This window comes from Hemibagrus wyckioides, linkage group LG05 (genome assembly GCF_019097595.1).
Source record: "Hemibagrus wyckioides isolate EC202008001 linkage group LG05, SWU_Hwy_1.0, whole genome shotgun sequence".
NCBI classification, from domain to species: Eukaryota; Metazoa; Chordata; class Actinopteri; order Siluriformes; family Bagridae; genus Hemibagrus; species Hemibagrus wyckioides.
The window spans coordinates 22386533-22408399 of NC_080714.1; the positions used below are offsets into that span (position 1 = coordinate 22386533).

The 21867-nt window shown below is 39.9% G+C and overlaps 1 protein-coding gene across 1 annotated transcript; it reads left to right on the plus strand.

Annotated features, from left to right (window-relative positions):
* Positions 1-437: 437 nt before the first annotated feature.
* Positions 438-21194, plus strand: pgm5 (phosphoglucomutase 5). The gene is made up of 11 exons (XM_058390467.1): positions 438-1101; positions 3360-3522; positions 4199-4345; positions 4458-4583; positions 4811-5001; positions 6043-6197; positions 13055-13170; positions 14747-14882; positions 15544-15727; positions 19088-19225; positions 20598-21194. Exons 1-11 carry the CDS (start codon positions 844-846, stop codon positions 20685-20687), a joined length of 1704 nt encoding a protein of 567 aa, XP_058246450.1. The 5' UTR covers positions 438-843; the 3' UTR covers positions 20688-21194.
* The last annotated feature ends 673 nt before the right edge of the window (positions 21195-21867 follow it).

A 21867-nucleotide genomic window follows, 5' to 3' on the forward strand; every position in this document is an offset into this window, starting at 1 on the left:
CACGCACAAAGTTTTGGTTAAGACAGTAAAGGACAATGCCTGCAATGCATTGCTTTGGTGTATAATAAAGGGATATTTGCCTTGTGGTTTGACCTTGAAAGCTTTAGTGGCCTTTTCCAACGCATTGTTTACAAACAGATAACAGTAGGGATATACTAGATACGCATTAGATGTATTTAGGAGATTTGATGGCACAGCACATCGATTTTTAGATCATGCTTTGTCTAGCAAAAAAAGTGGTGGAAGAAGAAAAATCAATGGTCTCCCAGTTCACCTGGGCTTCATTTTTTTCAGTTGTTTCCTGAGTCATGTCTTTCTCGGGGCGCCAGGTGTCCGCAGCTCTCCAGCCTGAATGCGCGCAGCGGGCAGTACAGGCGTCCGGTTTCAAAGTTGCGCTCCTGCATTATTTCTCGACGCGCGCGAACGCACACTCTCACACACACACACACACACACAACCAAGCTATTTCTATTTCTGTCTTGGGTCGACCCCGACTGAATGAGTGTTGAAGTTCACTTTGATTTCTTTTTCGGCACTCTAGGATCCAGGATCCAACTTAACTCTTAACTCTTTGGTTGGACTTTCCATAGTGTTCAATTTTTCAGAGTATTTAATATATTGTTATGCTGCTACTGTAAAATTGTACTGTACTATTTTGCTGAAAAGAAGAAGAAGAAGAAGAAGAAGAAGAAGAAGAAAAAACGTTTCCTAGTCAGCTGTCACTGGGGGCACCTGAACTCTGAAAGCGCGCAAGAGTTTCAGAGCTGCTGACAAACTCCAGCCTTCATTTACACACAGCTCTCATCAGGGGCAGGAGCGGACTTGTGAAACTTTCTGAACATCATGGAAACCAACCCTATACCAGTCCTAACCATTCAAACAAGTCCTTTTGACGACCAGAGACCAGGGACTAATGGTCTGCGCAAGAAGACCAGTGTATTTGAAAGCAGAAGGAACTATCTGCAGAATTATATTCAGAGTATCCTGTCCTCCATCGACCTGAGGGACCGTCAAGGATGTACCATGGTGGTGGGCAGCGATGGGAGATACTTCAGCCGAGCAGCAATCGAGGTTATAGTACAGATGTCTGCTGCCAATGGGGTAAGACAGGTTTAACAGAGCCTTATAAACATAATATGGCTATGAAACCAGAGTAGTTAAAACCTTCCTGGTGGTCTTGAAGCTGTTGTTTGGACAGCTCTAATCTTAATCTTAATCAGTCACTGTAATGCAGTCTTTGTCTGTTTTATCTGTATTAAAGTTTTGGCAGCACAAACAGCATTGGAGCAATGGAGTATTTAGACTAATAACTATTATTATATAATAGCCCTTGGTACATCCAGTGGATCCAGTTATTGCTCTTAATTTATGATTACTCTTCCAAAATATTGATTGATTTAACTATGACAAGCAAATAACTATGAGAAGAATCTTTTAGGTGATCACATCTGTCACTGTAGGATAACAGTGCTTCCCATTTCTACTCATGCTTTTAAGGGTTTCTTAAATGTTCTTTGGATGGTTTGTTGTCCCCACTACTAAAAAAAACAAAGCTGTAACATTCTGTACCATTCTACACATAACTTTTATGGCTTCATGAGTAGGTCTTAGTCTTAAACTTAAGTATTTATTTTTTGTGAGTGCAGGTCTGCTTAGCAGCAGTTAATATACGATATTAAAGTATTAAAGTGGAAATGCCAGAACTGCCAGAACAGAATGCTAATGAAAGTACTGACAGTATACTTTCATATTATTCAATTTACCAGGATCTGTTTACGTTTAGCAGAAATTTTATTTCAGGTATTTAATTTTTTACTGCACATGACTTTCCAGCTTTCCACTGGGATGTGCATACATTTTCATGGCTATCTAAAAGGAGTTTGATAAAGACCAGTGGAGGGATTTCACTTGCCTATATTTGGTACTTTTAGTCCATCTCACAACATCTGGCAGCAGATCTACTATTATTAACAATAATCCCATCATAGGAAATAATTTAGACAGGCTACGTTTTTTTGTTTTTTTTTTGCCGGTCCAGCTAAGAGCATCATGATGTTCTTATCTGCTGTGCCGTCCCTCCTCCAGCCCCTTCCTGCCCATGCTTTGCTTCCCACTGGTGAACTTTCAGCACAGGGCAGGGGCATGGGGGAAACCCAAAGTGAGATGGACCAGAGCCAGGTCATTTTTACCCTTTAACATGTCTGGCCATAATGAGTTTGTCCTATTCAGCTTGATCCTACCAGGGCAAGTACGGTATAATAGCTCATGTCAATCACATATGTCTATGCACAATATGTTTAGCACTTGTGTATGATACCCAAACACACTCACACTTAGGTAATCTTTCTCAGTATCTCGCTAACTCTCTCCTTTACACGTGTATAAACTCGGTAGGTCTTTATGGAATGTTGCATTCAGGCTGCGATTTCCTCACTAGTGAGTGTGTATACAAAACTACCACCTTATATGGATACACTGCCTGGAGAGTTTGGTGGAATACAGTTCACACTCCCAGTGTCTCAATCTAGCCAGCTCAGGCAGCAAGTCGAAAGTATCAAGCTAAGCATCTAGCCTAATGAATGACAGATTAACTTAGCATAACATCAATAGCAGACATTATGGAGTGACAGTGTGCTTCATCATCATTAAAAATGCCTGGCTATATTATTCGCTATAAATAGAAAGTGTCTCATCATGTAAAGCTTAACAAGGCAGTGAATAGATGAGATGTCCAAGTTGCGGCATGTGGAAATGAAGTAATGAGCAGTCCTGTTGAGTGATTCATACACAGAAATGATCAATGAACAGACCTTTAACTAAAATAGGTTCTTGGAGAATGTGTCCAAGCAGCTGATCTGAGGTCAGGTCTCTCTGGTTACAGTCGCAAGCATCGTCACTCTGTTCTACGTAAAATAATTTCCTCGTGTCGGGTTAATGCTAGACTCTGAGTGGCTGGGTGTTTTGGGAGGGATGTGGTGGTCGCTCTGGTATGCAGCAGTAGCTGTGCCTGGCGCCAATGAAGGTTACAGGTTTTAAAGCCTACCTCAGAGCCAGTTATGTCTGCTATGATAACCTCTGCATGCCAGGCCAAGAGCTTGTTCCTCACAGCTGTAGCTTCCTTAAAGCCAACCACTCCATTCCACTGTCTTTCAGCTATCTAGAGATATATTACAAATAGGAGAATGACCAGACTAGAAAGAATCTTGAAGGATAACCCACCAAAATATGAAATCTAAATATGGGCTAGATATATTGATACATTGCTTGGTACGATCATATTATAATTATAATTATTACGTTATCGGTTTCCAGCCTCCAGTTACAGCTGTAACTACCCATGGCGTTTTTTTGTTTTGCAGATAGGGCGCCTGGTGATTGGACACAATGGCATCCTGTCCACGCCGGCTGTCTCCTGCATCATCAGGAAGATAAAAGCCATCGGTGGTATCATTCTCACTGCCAGTCATAACCCAGGAGGCCCGGGTGGAGACTTCGGCATCAAATTCAATGTAGCTAATGGAGGTGAGAAGAGAGCATGTGTGAGGTCAAATATTATAAGTATATAACGTCCAAATATAAAAGTTTAGGGGCTGATCTCAAAATAGAAGCAGTACCAACATTACCATTGGCTACACCTTATGTGGCATCTGCCCTCAAAAACGAAACAGTTCTCAGATCAGAGTGCCTGTCATATCAACTTTTGATGAATTCTCCATTCCAAAAAGGCCACAGAGTATAATAATACATTTAAACACACTAGCATGAAGAAATATTGCTGGAGGATGTGAGTACAATAAAGGCCAAGGTATGGGCATGCTAATTTCCTCTTCAACACTCAGCTGTGAATCTCTTTAGGAAGTGTCAGAACATAAAGCAATTATTTATGGTGCAGTAAATGAAAGTAGTTTCCATCAGATGGGGCTGACCTTGACAAGGGATTTTTATAATCAAGCAAAAAGGCTCAATTGTAACAAAGTTTAACCTGTTTTCAACCACAACAGGGAAATAAACAAACAAACAAACAAACAAACAAACAAACAAACAAACAAACAAATAAATAAATAAATAAATAAATAAATAAATAAATAAAAGGTCTATATGTGACCTTTTATGGTAACATTTCATGATTATTATTATTATTAGTAGTAGTAGTAGTAGTAGTAGTAGTAGTAATATTATCCTAATGTTTTTTTTACAGGTCCTTCTCCAGACACAGTGATGGAGAGGATCTTCCAGGTGAGCCGCACCCTAGAAGAGTTCGCCATCTGCCCCGACCTCCGCATCGACCTGTCACGCCTGGGACGCCAGGACTTTGATCTAGAGAACAAGTTCAAGCCTTTTCGAGGTTTGCTTTCAGATTTACTCCACTATTATTCAGATTTGCATAAAAGAAATGAAAAGACTTTCCCACTGACACGTATTGGCAGTGAAGTGTAAGGCTTATCTCTTTTTTGCAGTTGAGATAGTGGATGCTGTTGATATCTACCTGAATATGTTACGTGGGATCTTTGATTTTGGTGCTATTAAGAGTCTACTGACTGGTCCAGAGCAGCTGAAGATCCGAATAGATGCAATGAACGGAGGTAACGTTCTGTTGACTAAGGGATGTTTGGTTTTCTTTCTGGGGGGATCTTTAAAATAAAGCATGGTGTTTATTTCTTCAGTGAACCCTTAAAGAGCTCTCGAACTCTATGAGCATACTTATCTATAACTTATCTGTGAGACTGCACCTATAAGATTTAATGCAATATCCAAAGTGATCACTATAGTGCTTGGAATCTGACATGAATCCTGCTGGCGTGTGTTTCAGTGATGGGACCGTATGTCAGGAGAATCTTATGTGATGAACTTGGAGCTCCTGCAAACTCTGCAGTTAATTGTGTTCCTCTGGAGGATTTTGGGGGCCAGCACCCTAACCCCAACCCTTCATTTGCTGTATCGTTGGTGGAGTCAATGAAGGGTGGAGAGTTTGGTTTTGGAGCTGCTTTTGATGCAGATGGGGTGAGAATTTTTACAAGCTTATAATTTCATAATCAAAGGCTTTCAGTCGTCTAATAAAAAGGTATTCACCATATAATGGCCCTGTCATTAATGGCCAGGAGCCCAAGAGGGCTTACCTGTCAGTCACAGTGACACTAGCCAATTAAGGGCCTCTGTGAGCTCATGCATGTAGAAGTGGGTAGATAGCATCTTCCTCCCAGTGTGTTATGCTGCCCTTGACTTTGCATGAGTAACAGTTTGAAAGATGTGGCTGACTGGGTTAACATGCCTCTGAGGAAGCACGTGATAGCCTTCAGCCTCACTAGTTGATAACTGGGAGAGCTGCCTGATATCTGGGAACTGGCCATATCTAAACTAGGGAGAAAATCGGGGAGGAAAATAAGACATATTTCGAAACATTTCTGCATGTTTTTCTTTTACCACTATTCATTAATCTCTAACAACACTAGCCTCATTTATCAGTAACAACACCAGCCAAAGCAATCAAATGAAATTAAAGCCTGTCAACAGAGGTGTTTGCTATTTCCAGCCTTTTAAAAAGAAATGACTGCTAGTTTATAAGTCTTTTTATGGTTAAAAATATTTTATTATTCTTAAATTTGAAAAAAGAAATATGGCATGTGGTGATCAATAAAAAAATTAGTAAACACTGTTTGGTCATATGACCATCTAAGGCGCATCAATTCTATATTTCTTTGTAGTCTCCTAACAATATTTTCTGTCATGACCTCCTCTATACTAGAAAAAATTGTATTCCTAGGGTTAAAACAAGGATAAAATGGCAACAAGACAACCATCTGAAATATTTAGGCAAAATGAACATTATTGTTTACATCTTAACATACAACATTACCCTATTTTGGGTACTTGTAACGATAAACAGCTGTGAACCCTAGTGGCCTTTTTATTAAAATACTTTTCCCTGCATTTTTAACTTTATCATAAGGTTATGAATATCCTTTCACTCAATGAATTTCTGATCTACTTGCACTTCCAGCAGCAGGATAAAAAATAATGAATTGTTTCTCTGTATGTGTGTAGGATCGCTGTATGATCCTTGGTCAGAATGGTTTCTTCGTAAACCCGTCAGACTCACTGGCTGTGATGGCTGCCAACTTGTCCTGCATTCCCTACTTCAGGCAGACAGGAGTCCGTGGCTTCGCTCGCAGCATGCCCACTAGCACGGCTCTGGACAGGTGAGTGGCACCGTCACATCGTCATTAACACACCCTACACTGTTCACACACTAACTTGGATTTCTTCAAACAAGAATGAAAACAACTTAAACAACACTGAGGTTAAGCACAACATCATCCAAGACTCTGTAATGTTAATGATGAGAGATGCGATAGATTGTTTCCTCGTAAGCCGTAAATCAACAGTAGGAACGATTGCCAAGCACAAACAACTGTAATTCCTTATTGCAACTGAGATGTAGATGTACAAATGTAGTTGCTCTCGCATCTCCCCTAGGAAGAACAGCTGTTCGGTTACATCAAGTTCCTATGAACATCCTGCCTTCAACATACAAGTACTTATTGAAATCTAGTAATTGAGTGTTACAGCCCAAAGTGTCTAGTGAAAAGGAATGGAAAAGGAATCAAAATACTTGCTCTATATTATATATTTCCACTTATTGTATTGTCTATGAAATCTTTGCTACTTTGACAGTACAGTAGTTCAATTGCTTTTTCAGTTCTTTTCTTTACGTGGTCATTGGATCTGACACTGAATTGCTAATCTGAATTATATTTCACATAGTTTTTCACCTATCTGATTAACGTTTTTAATCAGCGGTGTAAAGTAAAAGTGTAGATCTGCCCACTGGGGTGGATGAAGGAGCCGGATCATGTACTTTAATGCCAGAGGTCAGCTCTCTGATCTGTCACACTCACTGAAATAGCTGAGAGATTAGGGAGGAAACCATCCCTTAGGGCTTTTTTTCATAGTGGACCATTTCTTAGAAACCTCCCCTGACCTCCGTCTGTATGTAAACAATCAGCCAGCAGAAGTGTTACTGAAAACGATAGGATCAGTCAGGGGGCAAAGAAGTAGTTAGAGTGATTGAATCTCAATTATGGTAGGTTGAGGGGTTGGGAGTGAGGAGTGAACAGAATTAGCTCATCCTTATGCTTCTCCACACATCGCTCACCAGTCTAAAAATAATTCTGAGCTCCATCAGTCTAAACCCTGGCTTATGTAATCTTACAGTAATGTTACCCAGCCCTATTATAAAGGAAATGATGTGATCGTAAGGATACAATCATGTTGACTGTTGTTTGTTAAAAACGGCAGAAAACAAGCATTTGGAATGCTATAAGACAAGTTCTAAGGAAAGCGTCTATGATAGAGGAACGCAACTGCTTTTTTATGACAGGAAGTTATCCTCTTCCAAGTTGATCTTTCTAGTCATGCATTAGAAAATTTCCGAGCATTAAACACATCTCACTTATTCCCAATGACTCATCATTTGGCTCATTGTGTTACTTTAAAGTTGCATACGTGTGACCAAACATTTCAAAATTTCCTTAGCACCTTTTATTTATAACAATCTGTCAGGTTTTTTATGCCAGTTTTGGCAGCCAGTCTCTGAGAAGGTACCTGATGCCACTAAAGAGATTTGTTGTCTTCTTGCCCTCACTTCCTGCCCATGCCCATTCACTCAATAGCCCCACCTCCTAGAGTCTGTGATGGCCAACAGAGTTTATCGATCATCTTATTGTTCTTAGCCAGTTAAGAGAAATTTAGCTATAAACATGTGAAATACTGACATGCCAAATAACTTGTTGATTTGTTGATTTAATAATGGTTTGGAATGAAAAGAGCAAATTTAGAAATTTGGATTGGTGACTGTGTGTCTCATTCTAATAGATTAGTCATGGGAAAGCCTAACACGCTGACAAACCAAAAGTGTAATGAGGCATTCCTCATTGATTTGATATTCAAGGATCTGAACAGTTTATAACCTTTATGTTTGTCTTGGCTGTGGAGGGTGGCACAGGGGTGCAACAGTTCTGCTCTCCGGTTTGATCCTCAGCTCGGGTGAGGGTCTGTTAGCGTCCTGTGTCCACACGCAGGCGGACTGTAGACTCCAATTAGTCCCTACACTCTTATAAATATTCCTAAATGGTTCCTTGTCAGGGTGTACGGTTCCATGCAGGACATTTTCCATTGCACGAAAGGTTCTTTGTAGTGGAAAAAGGTTTGTTATACTATAAACCACCACTAAAAAAAATAGGTTCTTTTAAGAAGCATTTTCTGAAAGGTTCTGTGGGGAACCAAAAATAGGTCTTCTACAGCATCACTGTGAAAACCCCTTTTTGGTTCTTCCTGATATCTTTATTTTAAAGAGTGTAAGTGTGAATGTGTATACATTGTACATAACTGGCATCCATCCAGGGTGCTCAAAGTTCCTGGGATAAGCTAGAAATCCATTCCAACCCTGACCAGGATAAAGCTTTTCTAACTGTCCAGGAGAACTGGATCTCTTTTGGTCAGAAGGTCTTAGAAATTCAGCTCCCTTGTTTGTTTGTTTGTTTTTATGCCTTAGTACACTGATAGAAGCATATTTTCCCCAATAATGTCTGCCCTTGCTATGTTTGCATTTGTGAGCAGTAAAAAGTGATGTGTGTGCATTGTGAATTGGGGGTGTGTCTGTAAGATGACTGTCAGAAGGAACTTAAAAACACCCAAGTTCCTGCACATACATTAAACTTCACTATGTCTTTATGCACAAGTAAATGCCTCTGTGAAAATGATCTTCATGATTTCTGAGTGAAACAGATGCAGGAAACAATCAGGAATAGAAACTGGAGCCATCCTCAAGCTGTGGTGGTCTCTTATGTTTAATAATAGCTGCACAACCCCTTGTGCTTTTCTTTACCAAAGATGACAGAGGGCAAATGGCTGCTAGATGTGCTAGAGGTTATTTTTTCTTTGTGTGCAAAAGGTGTTTTGTTTCCAAACTGACGTCACATTTTCCATCAGGAGTCAGGCTTCTTCGAATCAGCCTTAACTCTCAGTGTGAAGTTAATCCAGCAGTTTATTCCAATCATCAATGGGGCCTCAGTGGGTCAGAGATCCCCAGCAGAAACTGGAGTGTGTGTGTGTGTGTATGTGTGTGTGTGTGGTATGAGACTGTTCCTGTTTCTAATCCCACGCTTAATGTACCACACTTCTGCTGTGCCCTTGAGGAAGGCACTTAAAACTGAGGAAACCTACTGCGTGCTGGAACACACAGTGTCTGCTCAATGGTATTATTTATCATGAGATAAAGACAGATGATGCAAACAGATGTTCAGGATGCATCTTAACCAGTTGTGCATTCTTGATGATGTTTTTGGCACCCTTGTAACAATATTTCAAATCTGATTACATTTTGAAATCTACAAACAAAACTGGAGCGACCCAATACACTCTGTCAGCACACACTCATTTATAGCTAGGGGCAATGTAGTGTTGCCAGTCCACCTACTAAGATGGAGGAAAACAAAGAAATAGAAGGAATCGGTCATGGGTATAAAACATATGTCAGTATTTCAAGCTCAAGACCGAAGCTGCGATGCTGAAGCTGTTGTGAGGTGCCAGCACTATCCAGTGCACCATCCATACCTGTAATGCCTGGTGTTACAAAGCTTACATTCTTCTCTGGATTTTTAATATGCTAAATATGTACTTCTTAGATTGCAATTCAAAGCATTTCACCTTGAATTCAAAGCAATTCACCTTAATTGAACTTTGCAGTGAAGTAATCTTTAAGCATCAGTTCCATGACGATTTTTACCAATAAACTAGCTGAATGGAAGTCAACTCATTTTCAATCAGTATAAACAAACAGATTATTTTCTCACCACGTCTGATATAAAGTTATGATTATGGTCAATTATGGTATCAGGACACTGTTGGCTTTCAGTGTGAGATGTTTTTATCTGTTTTCAGATAACCTAACAGAATTTTAGTGGTTTCTGTGAAACTATTGCCCCAAGTCAGCTGGTAAAAACAGAAATATTTATGAAAAAATCCCTGAGTGATTACTTTCATATGTGACATTAACCTCCTCTGTGGAGTGTGACATGAGAAAGAACAGTAATGCTGAACATGAACACAACAAAGAGGTAAAATGTATAGAAAAAGATAAGCTTAGATATACAAACTAAGCTTCACTTGAGATTAAAACTAATTTCCAGTGAACGGTCAGTTTTTCCGAGATTCAGTTTGTTTTCACAAAGCCATCTCCAAGATTTTGATTCTCAAGTCCCTCTCCAAGGATTAATTTGGAGCCGGATGTGGAGCTTGTATTAAGGGATGCACTAGGTGTGTTCATGTTGAGATTCATGTTGTGTTGAAGCCTGAGCTCTGTGCTGCTAGAAGCCTTTTTAGGCACTGAAGAGTCACAAGTGTATCTGGGTGTTTAAAAGCTGAGCCATGTAGCAGTTTGTGTTCAAGCAGTGCTTCAGCACCAGAGATAAGTGTGAGTGTGTGTGTGTGTGTGTGTTTAGGAAGATATGCATGCATGTGCTTGATTATGCATCTAAGTGTGCTTATGTCCACACATTATACAGGATTAAGGCCCAGCATTTGGCAAGTGCTTGGAGTGTACACATATGTGTGTGTGTGTGTGTGTATGTGTTATGAAAGGTGACTATGGAGAGAGGAAACATCTGCCTGTTTGCTCTGCACTCCGGAGGGGCGAAGGGCTGAAACTGCGTCACCAGTCAGTGATAAGTTCACCTTTCTTTTAGTTGTGTTTTATTAAGCGTCCTGTGTATGTACGGTAATATGCATACGCATCATATGGTCACAAACATGAAGCATTCCAATGCAGAGGCATTGTAAAATTACAGAGGCAATGTGCCACAACGTTAAACTGAAACACACTGGCATTTTGCCAAGGCTGCAGTGACTAACAAGTTTCTGTTTTCCACTAAACTAAACAAGTCGGAATGGTTTGATGTAGGATTTTGCTAGGATGTTTCGCCTCTAGGCAACCTTTTGCAGGGCCACGGTTGTGCTCGCCCGCATCTGTGTTTATTTGTGTGTTTACTCATTTATCCGTAGCAGCACATTCAGTGGGGATTAGTGGGGAAGGCTGTGCTGGAAATCACATCCTCATTTTTAAAATGTTCCATTGCACTTGGGAGCATTTTGATCTAACAAACAGTTCACGAACGCAAACGACAGCCATCTTAGGGCATTGGAAAAGGAGGAGGACACTTTCCTCAGAAAGCTCGTGCAGCACTGTTACAGAGTTTATCTGCCTGTCGGTCAGTTCAGCCGAAGCTGTTGTGGGCTACAGATCAAACTCTGTTTGCCAAGAGGACGTCAGAGCCAACTGCTGCGAGCGCTAAATTCCACAAAGTCATGTCTTATTCCAAGTGGTGTGGTCGTAGTAACACACAACATTGTTTTTAGGCAACAACAAAAAACTGCTAAGAATGTTTTTTCTTGCTTTATTTCTCTTTATCACTCACAGGCTCGCAGGATCTTTTGCATATCTGCCCTTTCTCTTGCAATCTGAAAACACAAAATATGCTGGAATCCTAGTGAGCATGGTTGGACGTTATGCTTGTGTTGGCTAGAGACGTGAGAATAAGTTGTCAACAAGTCAGAAAGCCAGTATCTTTATGCCAGCATATCTATTCCAGGACCCCGTCCCCGAGCAAATAACTCTGCTTTACTCATATTTAGTAAGTCCACCCAAGAGTAAACAGCTGTGGTCCAGCTCTGCTCGGTTCCTGCCCCCCATCTCACACTTAACGCCAAATTACAGTGTCTGAAAATAGTTATCTAAGTAGCTGGGTATCCAAGAACAACAAACAGTAGAAAAGATGGGTAAGTAGACATAGGTGACCCAGATAAACTTAGATACAATTAACACTACATGTCTGTTTATGCATTTGGTTGATACTTTTGTCTTAAAAAGTCTTAGTCTCAAATGTTTAGTCCACTGGGTACAAAGCACCATGTCTTTTGTATACCTTTGGTCACTTGATTCAGATTCAATCTATCTATTCAGCAAGCGGACAAAGACGTATGTTTTCAGTGACATCAGAAGCTGTAATTTTTGCTAGAATAACTTTCCAAGAATTCACTGCTATCACTTTTTGATCTGACTGTACCCTGTTTTTGTGATCAGTAGTAAAAAAATTGGACAGCGCTGTTTTCCTTTCTTAGCAGATTGTTAGTCCGCATCGGCTCCTAGTCTTTCATCTCTTTCACCATCTCCTTACTGTATTCCCTTCATGCATGGATCTAACACTGGCCTCGGCTCAAGCCAAACATTAGGTAAAATGTTATGCTGCTTTGTTCCAGTTCCATTTGCCTTATTAAGCTAGCACATCTGTACCCGGTATTTTCGTATTATCTCCAACTCAAAAGGTCAAAATCTGCTGCATGACCAAGAGAGTTATGTAAAACAGAGATGGTCTGTGCTGGAAAAAAGAGGCTGTATATTTATCTTTATCCTTCACTTTCATGCAGATTCACAATGGCTGGCAATGTAGATGCAGTTCACTGTCTTATATTACTAAAAATAAATAATTGTATAAATGTCAGTGTAAGCACTGGACTTTTTCAAATATAATGATGGCTTAGACATAGACGGCTTCTCCGTGGCTACTTGCCATCTTACAAATAACTCACAAACATGAGTCAATGTTGTAAGACGTTCACATTCTTCCTTAGTGGCTAAAGCCATGAGTGACTTTAAGTAGCAACACAATAATCATTTCGTTCATTTTAAGGTAGATCCAGAGCCTATACTGGGTGCATTGGGAGCTAGGGGGGGAAATACCCTGGATGTGATGATACACACACACACACACACAGTGAGATGTGAGGAAACCGGAGAACCTCAGGAGAACATCCAAAGAAAGGCCAAAGAGACATTAACCCAAGTTCAGGTTAAACAGGGGGCCCTGAAGCTGTGATACTGCAACAACTCAACCCAGTGCCTCCCTGTCATCACCTCAGACAACAGCAAATATTACAACACATTCATAAAAGACAGACTGTTTTGTGCTTGGTGATGTTCATGTCTGCTCTTTGTTTACAGAGTGGCCAAGGCCATGAAGGTGGCTATGTATGAAACCCCTGCAGGCTGGAGGTTTTTCGGGAACCTGATGGACTCGGGCAGGTGCTCTTTCTGTGGAGAGGAAAGCTTTGGAACAGGTGATTGCTTTTTTTTGACAGTTTTAGGTTAGCAGAACCTTCTGAACATAATGTTTTGTAGGAACTGTGTGTTGTGGTGTTCTGGGTATCGACGCCGTATAACACTAGCAATGCCATGATGATAGTGTTTATCTAACTAGGAATCCTGTGTGGGCAATGTATTAATAACACAGTGAATCAAGGCATTACAACAAGAGATGCTTTTAGATGTTCGTTCTGGGAAAGCTACAATCTGACCTTTTTAGAACTTCTTGATATATGCACTGAAAGTTATTTTATCATCCCCTGCTAGCTGATCCATAAATACTGCTAGTATTTCAATGTACTCCGTGGTACATCTCTAGATATAGGAATTGCACGGCATGTCAACTGTTTAATGTCTGCTGAAGGCCTTCCATGGTGTCTATGCAGCCCACCAGTAGCTGTGACTTCGTTCTTGTCCAAACACTGACTGATACAACGCCATGGACTTGCTGATCATGAGCAGCAGCACCTCAGACAGGCCTCGCTGTTACATTTTTAATCTGTGCTAGACTTCAGCCATAGTGTGAACCTCCTCCATTCTTCTGCTATAAAAGGAAGACAGGGCAGTGAATCATTTAACCTCTGGGAGAAAGAGTGCTCTCTGCTGGCAAACACTTCTAGTCTGAGAGAAGCTCCTTTGCTGATGAGTCACGAGAAAGATAGAGAGAGTGAGGAGGTAGAGGGAAGGCAAGAGAGAAGGAGATGGGAGTCATTGTTTAGAAATGGCTGGAGATCGCGCTCTCCTAAATCCATATATGGGCATTGCACCAAGGGAAATAACACACGCTCAATCAGTTCTTGGGGCCTAACCATTATTTCTGTTTAGAAAGTTTGGAAGATTAATGTCATCAGTCATAGCCCTGTTATTGATGTCTAGTGAATTATGTAAGCGTTAAGAAAACACATTGGTCACTTTATTGTGTACTCCTACCATATGTCACCGTAGGTGTATAGTTATTGACTGTCGTCATTGCTGTGCACAATATGTCAGCCACCATATATTATGCACCACTATAGGATCTGACAGCTTTTATATGGGTGGTGGACCATTCTCGACAGAGGACTGAGAAACGATCCACCAACCAAAAATATTCAGACAGCAGTAGTTCTGTGGTCAGAAACAGTCACTGACGCTGAAGAGCTACAGGACAAGTAATCTAACAAAATAGCCTCTAACTGTAGACTAAATTGAAAAGGTAGCTGTGGGTTTAAAAGCAAAAAACTCCGCTCCACCCAGCAAACTCATAATAACACAACTGAACACAACACAAAGTATGCTCCATCGTCTAAAATCATGCTCATCGTTTCTTTTAGTTAAAGTAGAAATTGTCCTAGCAGCAGATGAGCTACAGTCAGTAAATTTCTTAAAGTTGTAAACGTATCAAAGTATGTTACTGAAATGAAAACCCTATTCTGGCCAAAATTCTCCTCTTTTTTCTTTTCTGACTGTTTGACAGATTTCACTCACAGTAACATGCATGTTAAATGTTCAGTTAGTGATACTGCAGGAAATATCTGAACAGTAATTCTACCAGTGTGTACCTTTTGATAGGTTCGGACCACATCAGGGAGAAGGACGGTCTTTGGACTGTGCTGGTGTGGCTGTCTATCATGGCTGTGCGGAAGCAGGGGGTGGAAGAAATTGTGCGGGACCACTGGGCTAAACTAGGCCGCAACTACTACTGCAGGTAAGATTCAGGTCTCATCAGATACTTAAGATCTGACTATATTGATCGATAAGGTATACAGATGTTTTTTTTTTTCTTTTTATAGTTTCATAAACAGTTTAAAAGGTTCCCTCAACTTCCAGTTTGATAGCAGGAGAGTAACATAGCATTTGGAATAAAAAAAAGTGCATTTAAGTCAGGCCAGCTGTCAGTCATTCAAATAAACTCAGCTTTTTTCTTTGACTCTGCTTTGGCTCCAGGACAGCTCAAGGTTTCTCCCTGGAACTTTAACAGAAACCTCCTTTCTCACTGTGTGCTCTGTTCTGGCAACGATCACTTATTATTTAACTTACTCATCCCATGAGACCTAGCTCACAGAGCCAAGACTCTTCAGATAGCACAGTATATTCGTTCTACTTCATATTCCCATACAAATTTCCCACAACACCAAAGAGGCAACAGCTAGTGCCCAGTTTACATACCACAACCAATTTCACTCTCTTTGCTCGGCCTGATAAAATCAGATTTCCTAAAATAGGAAATATAATTACCGATCTGTGGTCTGGAAAGGTTTTGTAAAGTATTTTAAGCATTTATGCAAAATCTGCTTTTACAAGACGTTTGAAACAAGAGAATAATTGGTAGTGCCATGATTTAAGACATTGTTTTGCTTTTATGTTAGGTTTGATTACGAGGGTGTAGATCCCAGAGCTGCGTTTTACCTTATGCGAGATCTGGAGGGCATGATCGCTGACAAAGCCTTCACCAGTCAGAAGTTTGCTGTGGGAAACAATGTCTTCAGTGTGGAGAAAACCGACAACTTTGAGTACATCGACCCTGTGGATGGCAGCGTATCACGAAACCAGGTTAGTGCCGGCTCTCAGATTTTACAGATTAAAATATCCTTAATCAGTTTTATTTACTTGATGCTAAATCAGTTGTATAAATGGCTGTATGGTTTGCAAAACATTATTGAGATAGTTTTTTAAATATTTATTCATCCCAATGGGAAATTTGCAATGAATAATGGCCCAAACAAAATGGCATTTTAACAGCTTTTTATTTATTTTCATGCAGCCAGGGGTGTGATGTTTGTGGACAGAGCTTTTCATTCATTTCCATTAGGCTATTCATTTTTTATTCATAGGATTTCTTTCATTTGGGGGTAGGTACAAATCTTTCATATTGTGAGTGGGTACAAACGAAAACTAACTGGAGCAGGCAAGATTAGTCACGCAAGTGTGTGAGCAGTGGGAACAGGTGTGAGTGGGGTGTTAAAAACACACACACACACACACACACCTTAGTTTCCGACCACCCAGTAGAGAAAGGCTGTTGGATTTTTGGTCTTGAAATAAAAATGGAGTAGTAATACGTGGTATGTGGATGATGAACTGCAGGTTCAAGGTTATCTTTATTATTTTAATTGAAGTTAACTGAGTTCAATGAAAATGATAAAAGTTAGTACAGTGTAGAGAGAGCATAAATCACATTTATATTTATAGATATTGGTTAGTTAGTTTGAAATTAAGTTTGAGGATCATTTCCACATTTAAACACATATTTTAGAGCTCATTTGAGGTAATAGGAGGCCGGTTCTATAAAGCATCTTAGCTTTCAGATAGTTCTCTCACTTCTTTCTCTGTCTGAACTGTGCGTCACTCATCTAATCCATGTGGATCACCTTTATCCGATCAGAAAATAGGTTTACCTTCAGACAGACAATCAAGACTTAGAGCTCAACAACTCAAGCAATCTGTCGTATGTAATTAAGTAGCGTAACTATACACCAATTCTATTTATCTTTTAAAATATGAAAATATTTGTGTGTGATGGTGGAAGCCTTGTCCTTGTCAAGGCAGAGGAGGGGGGTGGTGTATATTTTATTATCCACATTTATTCCTGTTTTGATCACAACCTTCAACCACATCCTGTATTTGAAATTACTGATCTTGTAAATATTTGACAGCAACTCATTTCAATTTTGGATTAAGTAAATGAAATAATCAGGATGTTAAACTGTTATCTAAACAAAAGTGAACAACACATAACGCAACCTCTATTTTCTATTTCCACATAATACACATAACCCACGTAATAATCAAAGATTTTAAAACCTCCTCATTTAGAACGACTATAAGCTGTTTTTCAAGTGCTTTAAAATGAATGAGGGGCACACACAAACAAACACAGTTCCACCCCGTTCCACTCGGTGTTGGAGCACACCCAGCTGACTCCTTCCGTTCCATCCCGGAATGCATGGAAACCCCCAGTCCCACCCCTGTGTGTCACAATTGACAGCTCTCTCGCCCACACAGTCACCCTAGTTCACTAGTTCACTCCCTCATTCCCGATCTCCAGCACCACAGTGACACTTCACCTGCACTTTACACTTACCAGGTGCTCACCTTCTGAACCCCGGCCCCTGACCTTACCACAACCCTTTCAGTGCTGTTTGTAAGAGGGATTTTTTTTTTTTTTACTATAGTGATGTTTCATTCTGGATGACATTTTGGAAATGCACACACACTCAAATGCACACATACATACACACACACACACACACACAGGCTGTGGAGTCGTCTAGCCCAAATATGCAGGCGGTGTCTCAGCACCCTGGCGTGTATTATTCCAACAGACATTCCTCTCTCTTCCAGATTGTATCAGCTGTCCCAGTCCTGCACTGTTAGTGGGGGCCGGGATAGCAGCACTCAGCTGTTAGAATCACACACACACACACACGCACACACACACAGACACACACACACACACACACACACATATAAATATATACACACACAATGTGATTATATGGAATGGAAAGTAAAGGCTGATTCATTCCTCATTATATACATATGATACTCTTTCTCTTGATCTTTCTTCTGACTCAAAATAATTAAAAATTATTTAGAATTATTAACCTAAGTGGTCATAAAAGCATGCTTCTTCTTCTTCTCCTCCTCTGCCTTATTATTATTATTATTATTATTATTATTATTATTATTATTATCAGATTATCATGTAAATCTCTTTCAGCTTTTAGTGACATCTAGTGGAGAATCATCCTAACTGCACATTTTCCTCAATATCAGGAAGCATTCTTATTATTCGCTAAGAAATAGTAAGAAATAGTAAGAAATACTTAAATTAAACTCACATGTAGTGAATACTTGTAATGCCTATGACTTCAAGATGTTTTTTAAATATATACATATACATATACAATATATATATATATATATATATATATATATATATATATATATATATATATATATATATATATATATATATTGGTTAGCTTAACAAAACTATCATATATAGTCATGCTCCAAGTTTAACTTCATTTAAGATGATTCAATATGCAAATCGACAAACAGCAATCATTTGGTTTTAGTTAGTCTTGCATGCTGAAATACTATATTTGAGATAACATACTGTTAGCCTTTACAGTAAGAAATGTAAGATTAATAGGGGATTACTCATTCATTCATTCATTCATTCATTATGTTATATAAATAAAATGTATTCTATTAGTTAGTATTTTTGGTGCTTGTTCTCCTTTTCAGTCAGATGCCTCATCCAGTGATCCACATACACCGATCAGGCATAACATTATGACCACTGCCAGGTGAAGTGAATAACGCTGATTATCTCCTCATCATGGCACCTGTTACTGGGTGTGATATATTAGGCACCAAGTGAACATTTTGTCCTCAAAGTTGATGTGTTAGAATACAGGAAAAATGGACAAGTGTAAGGATTTGAGCGAGTTTGACAAGGGCCAAACTGTGATGGCTAGACGACTGGATTAGAGCATCTCCAAAACTGCAGCTCTGGTGGGGTGTTCCCGGTCTGCAGTGGTCAGTATCTATCAAAAGTGGTCCAAGGAAGGAACAGTGGTGAACCGGCGACAGGGTCATGGACGGCCAAGGCTCATTGACGCACGTAGGGAGCGAAGGCTGGCCCGTGTGATCTGATCCAACAGACCGGCTACTGTTGCTCAAATTGCTGAAGAAGTTAATGCTGGTTTTGATAGAAAGGTGTCAGAATACACAGTGCATGACGGACCAGGGCTGTTTTGACAGCAAAAGGTGGACCAACACAATATTAGTCAAGTGGTCATAATGTTATGCCAGATCGGTCTATCTACATATCAAGAGTATATATTTTAAATTTCGTTGCTGTTGATGGCTGATATTGTAAGTTTTCTCTCTGATTCCCAGGGACTGAGGATCGTGTTCACAGACTCGTCTCGCATCGTGTTTCGGCTCAGCGGCTCCGGGGCAGGTGTTGGAGCCACCATACGCATCTATGCTGAGAGCTATGAGAGAGACCCAGAGAGGCACAACAGGGAGACACAGGTAAGCCACACCTCTGCTATAAACACACACACCCACACACACACATGTAGAAGACATGAACACCCAGAATGCATAGACACAAGCATATAAAAAATGTGAAATATGAAATGATGGAAATACACAGATAAAAATTGTAAAATATAAACGTACAGATCTGTGACACATTAAAGGAAAAACTGGTGCTTCTTTGAGAGGCAGTTTACTGACATGGATTGTGTCTACTTGTACTCTTAAATAAAATATACTGTACATTTCAGTAAATTTTGATCTTTGCTTGGCTATAGTGTTTAATTTAGTCTTGTGACTCGAGACACAATTGTATCAGCAGCACTGATCGATCCTTATCTTTATCGGCTCTCCCTGAGACTAAGCAATCAAAGGGCAGCCAAACACACGGAGCAATATTATGTTATTGGCGCAGCTTGGCATCATGTTAACTACCTTTATCCCTGTTAAATTGAGGGTGCCTGCGTGAGCGACAGTGATAAAAAGATAATACTGAGTGTAGTTTTCCTGGCAGACGGCCAGCTGCTGTTTTGATGATCTACAGCAAGTCGCTGGCTGCAGTTCATTCTAAAGTCATCATGTCTCGTCCCAGAGGTGGACAAAGTACTGAGAAATTGCACATGAGTGAAAGAGTAGATGATGTCTTACCCAATTAAAAGTGGACATTTCCAGAAAAAACTGCCTCCAGGTGAAAAATAAAAATAAATAATTGGCAGTAGTATGTTTAATTAAATAAGTATGTTTAATTTTTCTGACATTTTACTGATTAAGAGTAAAAGTATTCAGTTTCAATAATGAGCTTGAACTGAAAAAAAAAAAAAAACGTCTAAATGTCAGTGTCAGAAACCAGAATCTGATTTTGATTCAGTGTTTCAGGTGTGTGTGTGTGTGTGTGTGTGTGTGAGCCCCTATCATTCTCATTAGATTTTGTGATATGGTACATTGCTCAGCCCTAATAGTTTTATTATCAAATTACTAATAGATATTACATTTTAGCTTTGTCATCTAACGTCATGACCAACGTCATGACCAGTCACTGACCAGAGATAAAAGTAAAAAAAAAGAAAACAAAAACAAAAACAAAACACACCTATATTAAAGAGTTTACAAGCCACAGTACTAATCTGGTCCACTTTCTTACATTTTGTTAGAATTTACATTCAGACAATGAAACTCGCTGGTTGAACTTTTAAGAGCAAAGGATCTTTGACTTAAATGATTTTCATCACTTCAGTCTGTAGCGGCAGTGTGCAGACTGCAGTTTCCCCACTTCTAAATGCCTTCTGTATCTTTTATTGCATCAGAATAAACCTCACTGACAGTCGGTTCAAGGTTATGTTTACTGGTGTTTGTATGTGTGTTTCAGGTTGTCCTGGGGCCTCTGATTGCCATCGCTCTAAAGATCTCAAGCATCCACGAGCGGACAGGACGCAGAGGCCCCACCGTGATCACCTGAGTGGAACATCGAGACACACGACAGGGGCCAAACCATGAGACGGCCTTCTTCTAGGATCCGCTCTCCATGTCTTCCTCACGGTCTTTCACAGCCTCGCAATCACTTTTCCCCTCCAGATGTCGTGACTGCCTCTCACTAGTCTGCACAATGTCTCATTATTTACACAGTGTATGTTTTTTTGCTGCTGTTTCACAGACAAACTCTCTCTCTCTCTCTCTCTCTCTCTCTCTCTCCCTATCACTGTCTCAAATGCAAAGAGAAAGAGTAGCTATTCCTTTTTATGATAGCCCCTTTACACATGTGAATCATTACAATGTCTCCTTCACACTGCATTTCTGACACACTTTTATTCTTCCTGTATAAACCAGTGCAATGTTTTTGTTGTTCCAGAGTTCGATTGAGAAAGCCGGCCATTTTTATGGTCAGTCTTGTTACATTTTAACGTGTAGCACTGTTCCATTCAGACATTTACTGCTGTTGTTGTTGCTCAAAAAAAAAGAAAAAGAATTTCAAAACATGCTTGTGGTGTGTTCTTAATGCTGGAGATCTGTCTATGAATTTAAACCCAACATACAGCCAGAGCTTCGCAGCAAATGGAAGAGGATTACCACAATCACGTCTGATTTCAAAGTGAATCTCACGGACAGTATAGGGTGGAGTGTAGCATGAACATTTTTATGAGTGGTGTAATTTGTAGTGTGAATGAGGCATTAAATAATCATGAGTAGAACTGCAACCTTAATGAATGGATTGGTTTCATTCATTTCCGGGCTGAACTTTTCGTGCTAAAGTCGTCGAACTTTTCTAACATGAAGGACAAACTTGTATTCAGTTCAATGCGTCGTACGTACGAGGGAGCAATTACACTTAACCACTCCATCAGTTTTAGGAGCAAGAATATAATAGGAAACCTTGCGAAATCTGAAATGAAGGTCCAAAATGCAAAGCGATGTCTTGTGAAGCATGTTTTGTTTTTTTTTTTGTGAATTTTATATTATAGCTTGTGGCCTGCTATCACTGGGCTTGTGAACTGCTGTCACTGGTTTTTGTTTTAGTTTTGTTTTTGTTTTGTTTTTTTGTAAGGCTACCACTATACCACTTTGTGAATGTGAATTTTTTTTGATCAGTGCTCCGAATGATGGAAAACTCCAGATAACTGACACTTCTGATCTAGTTCAAC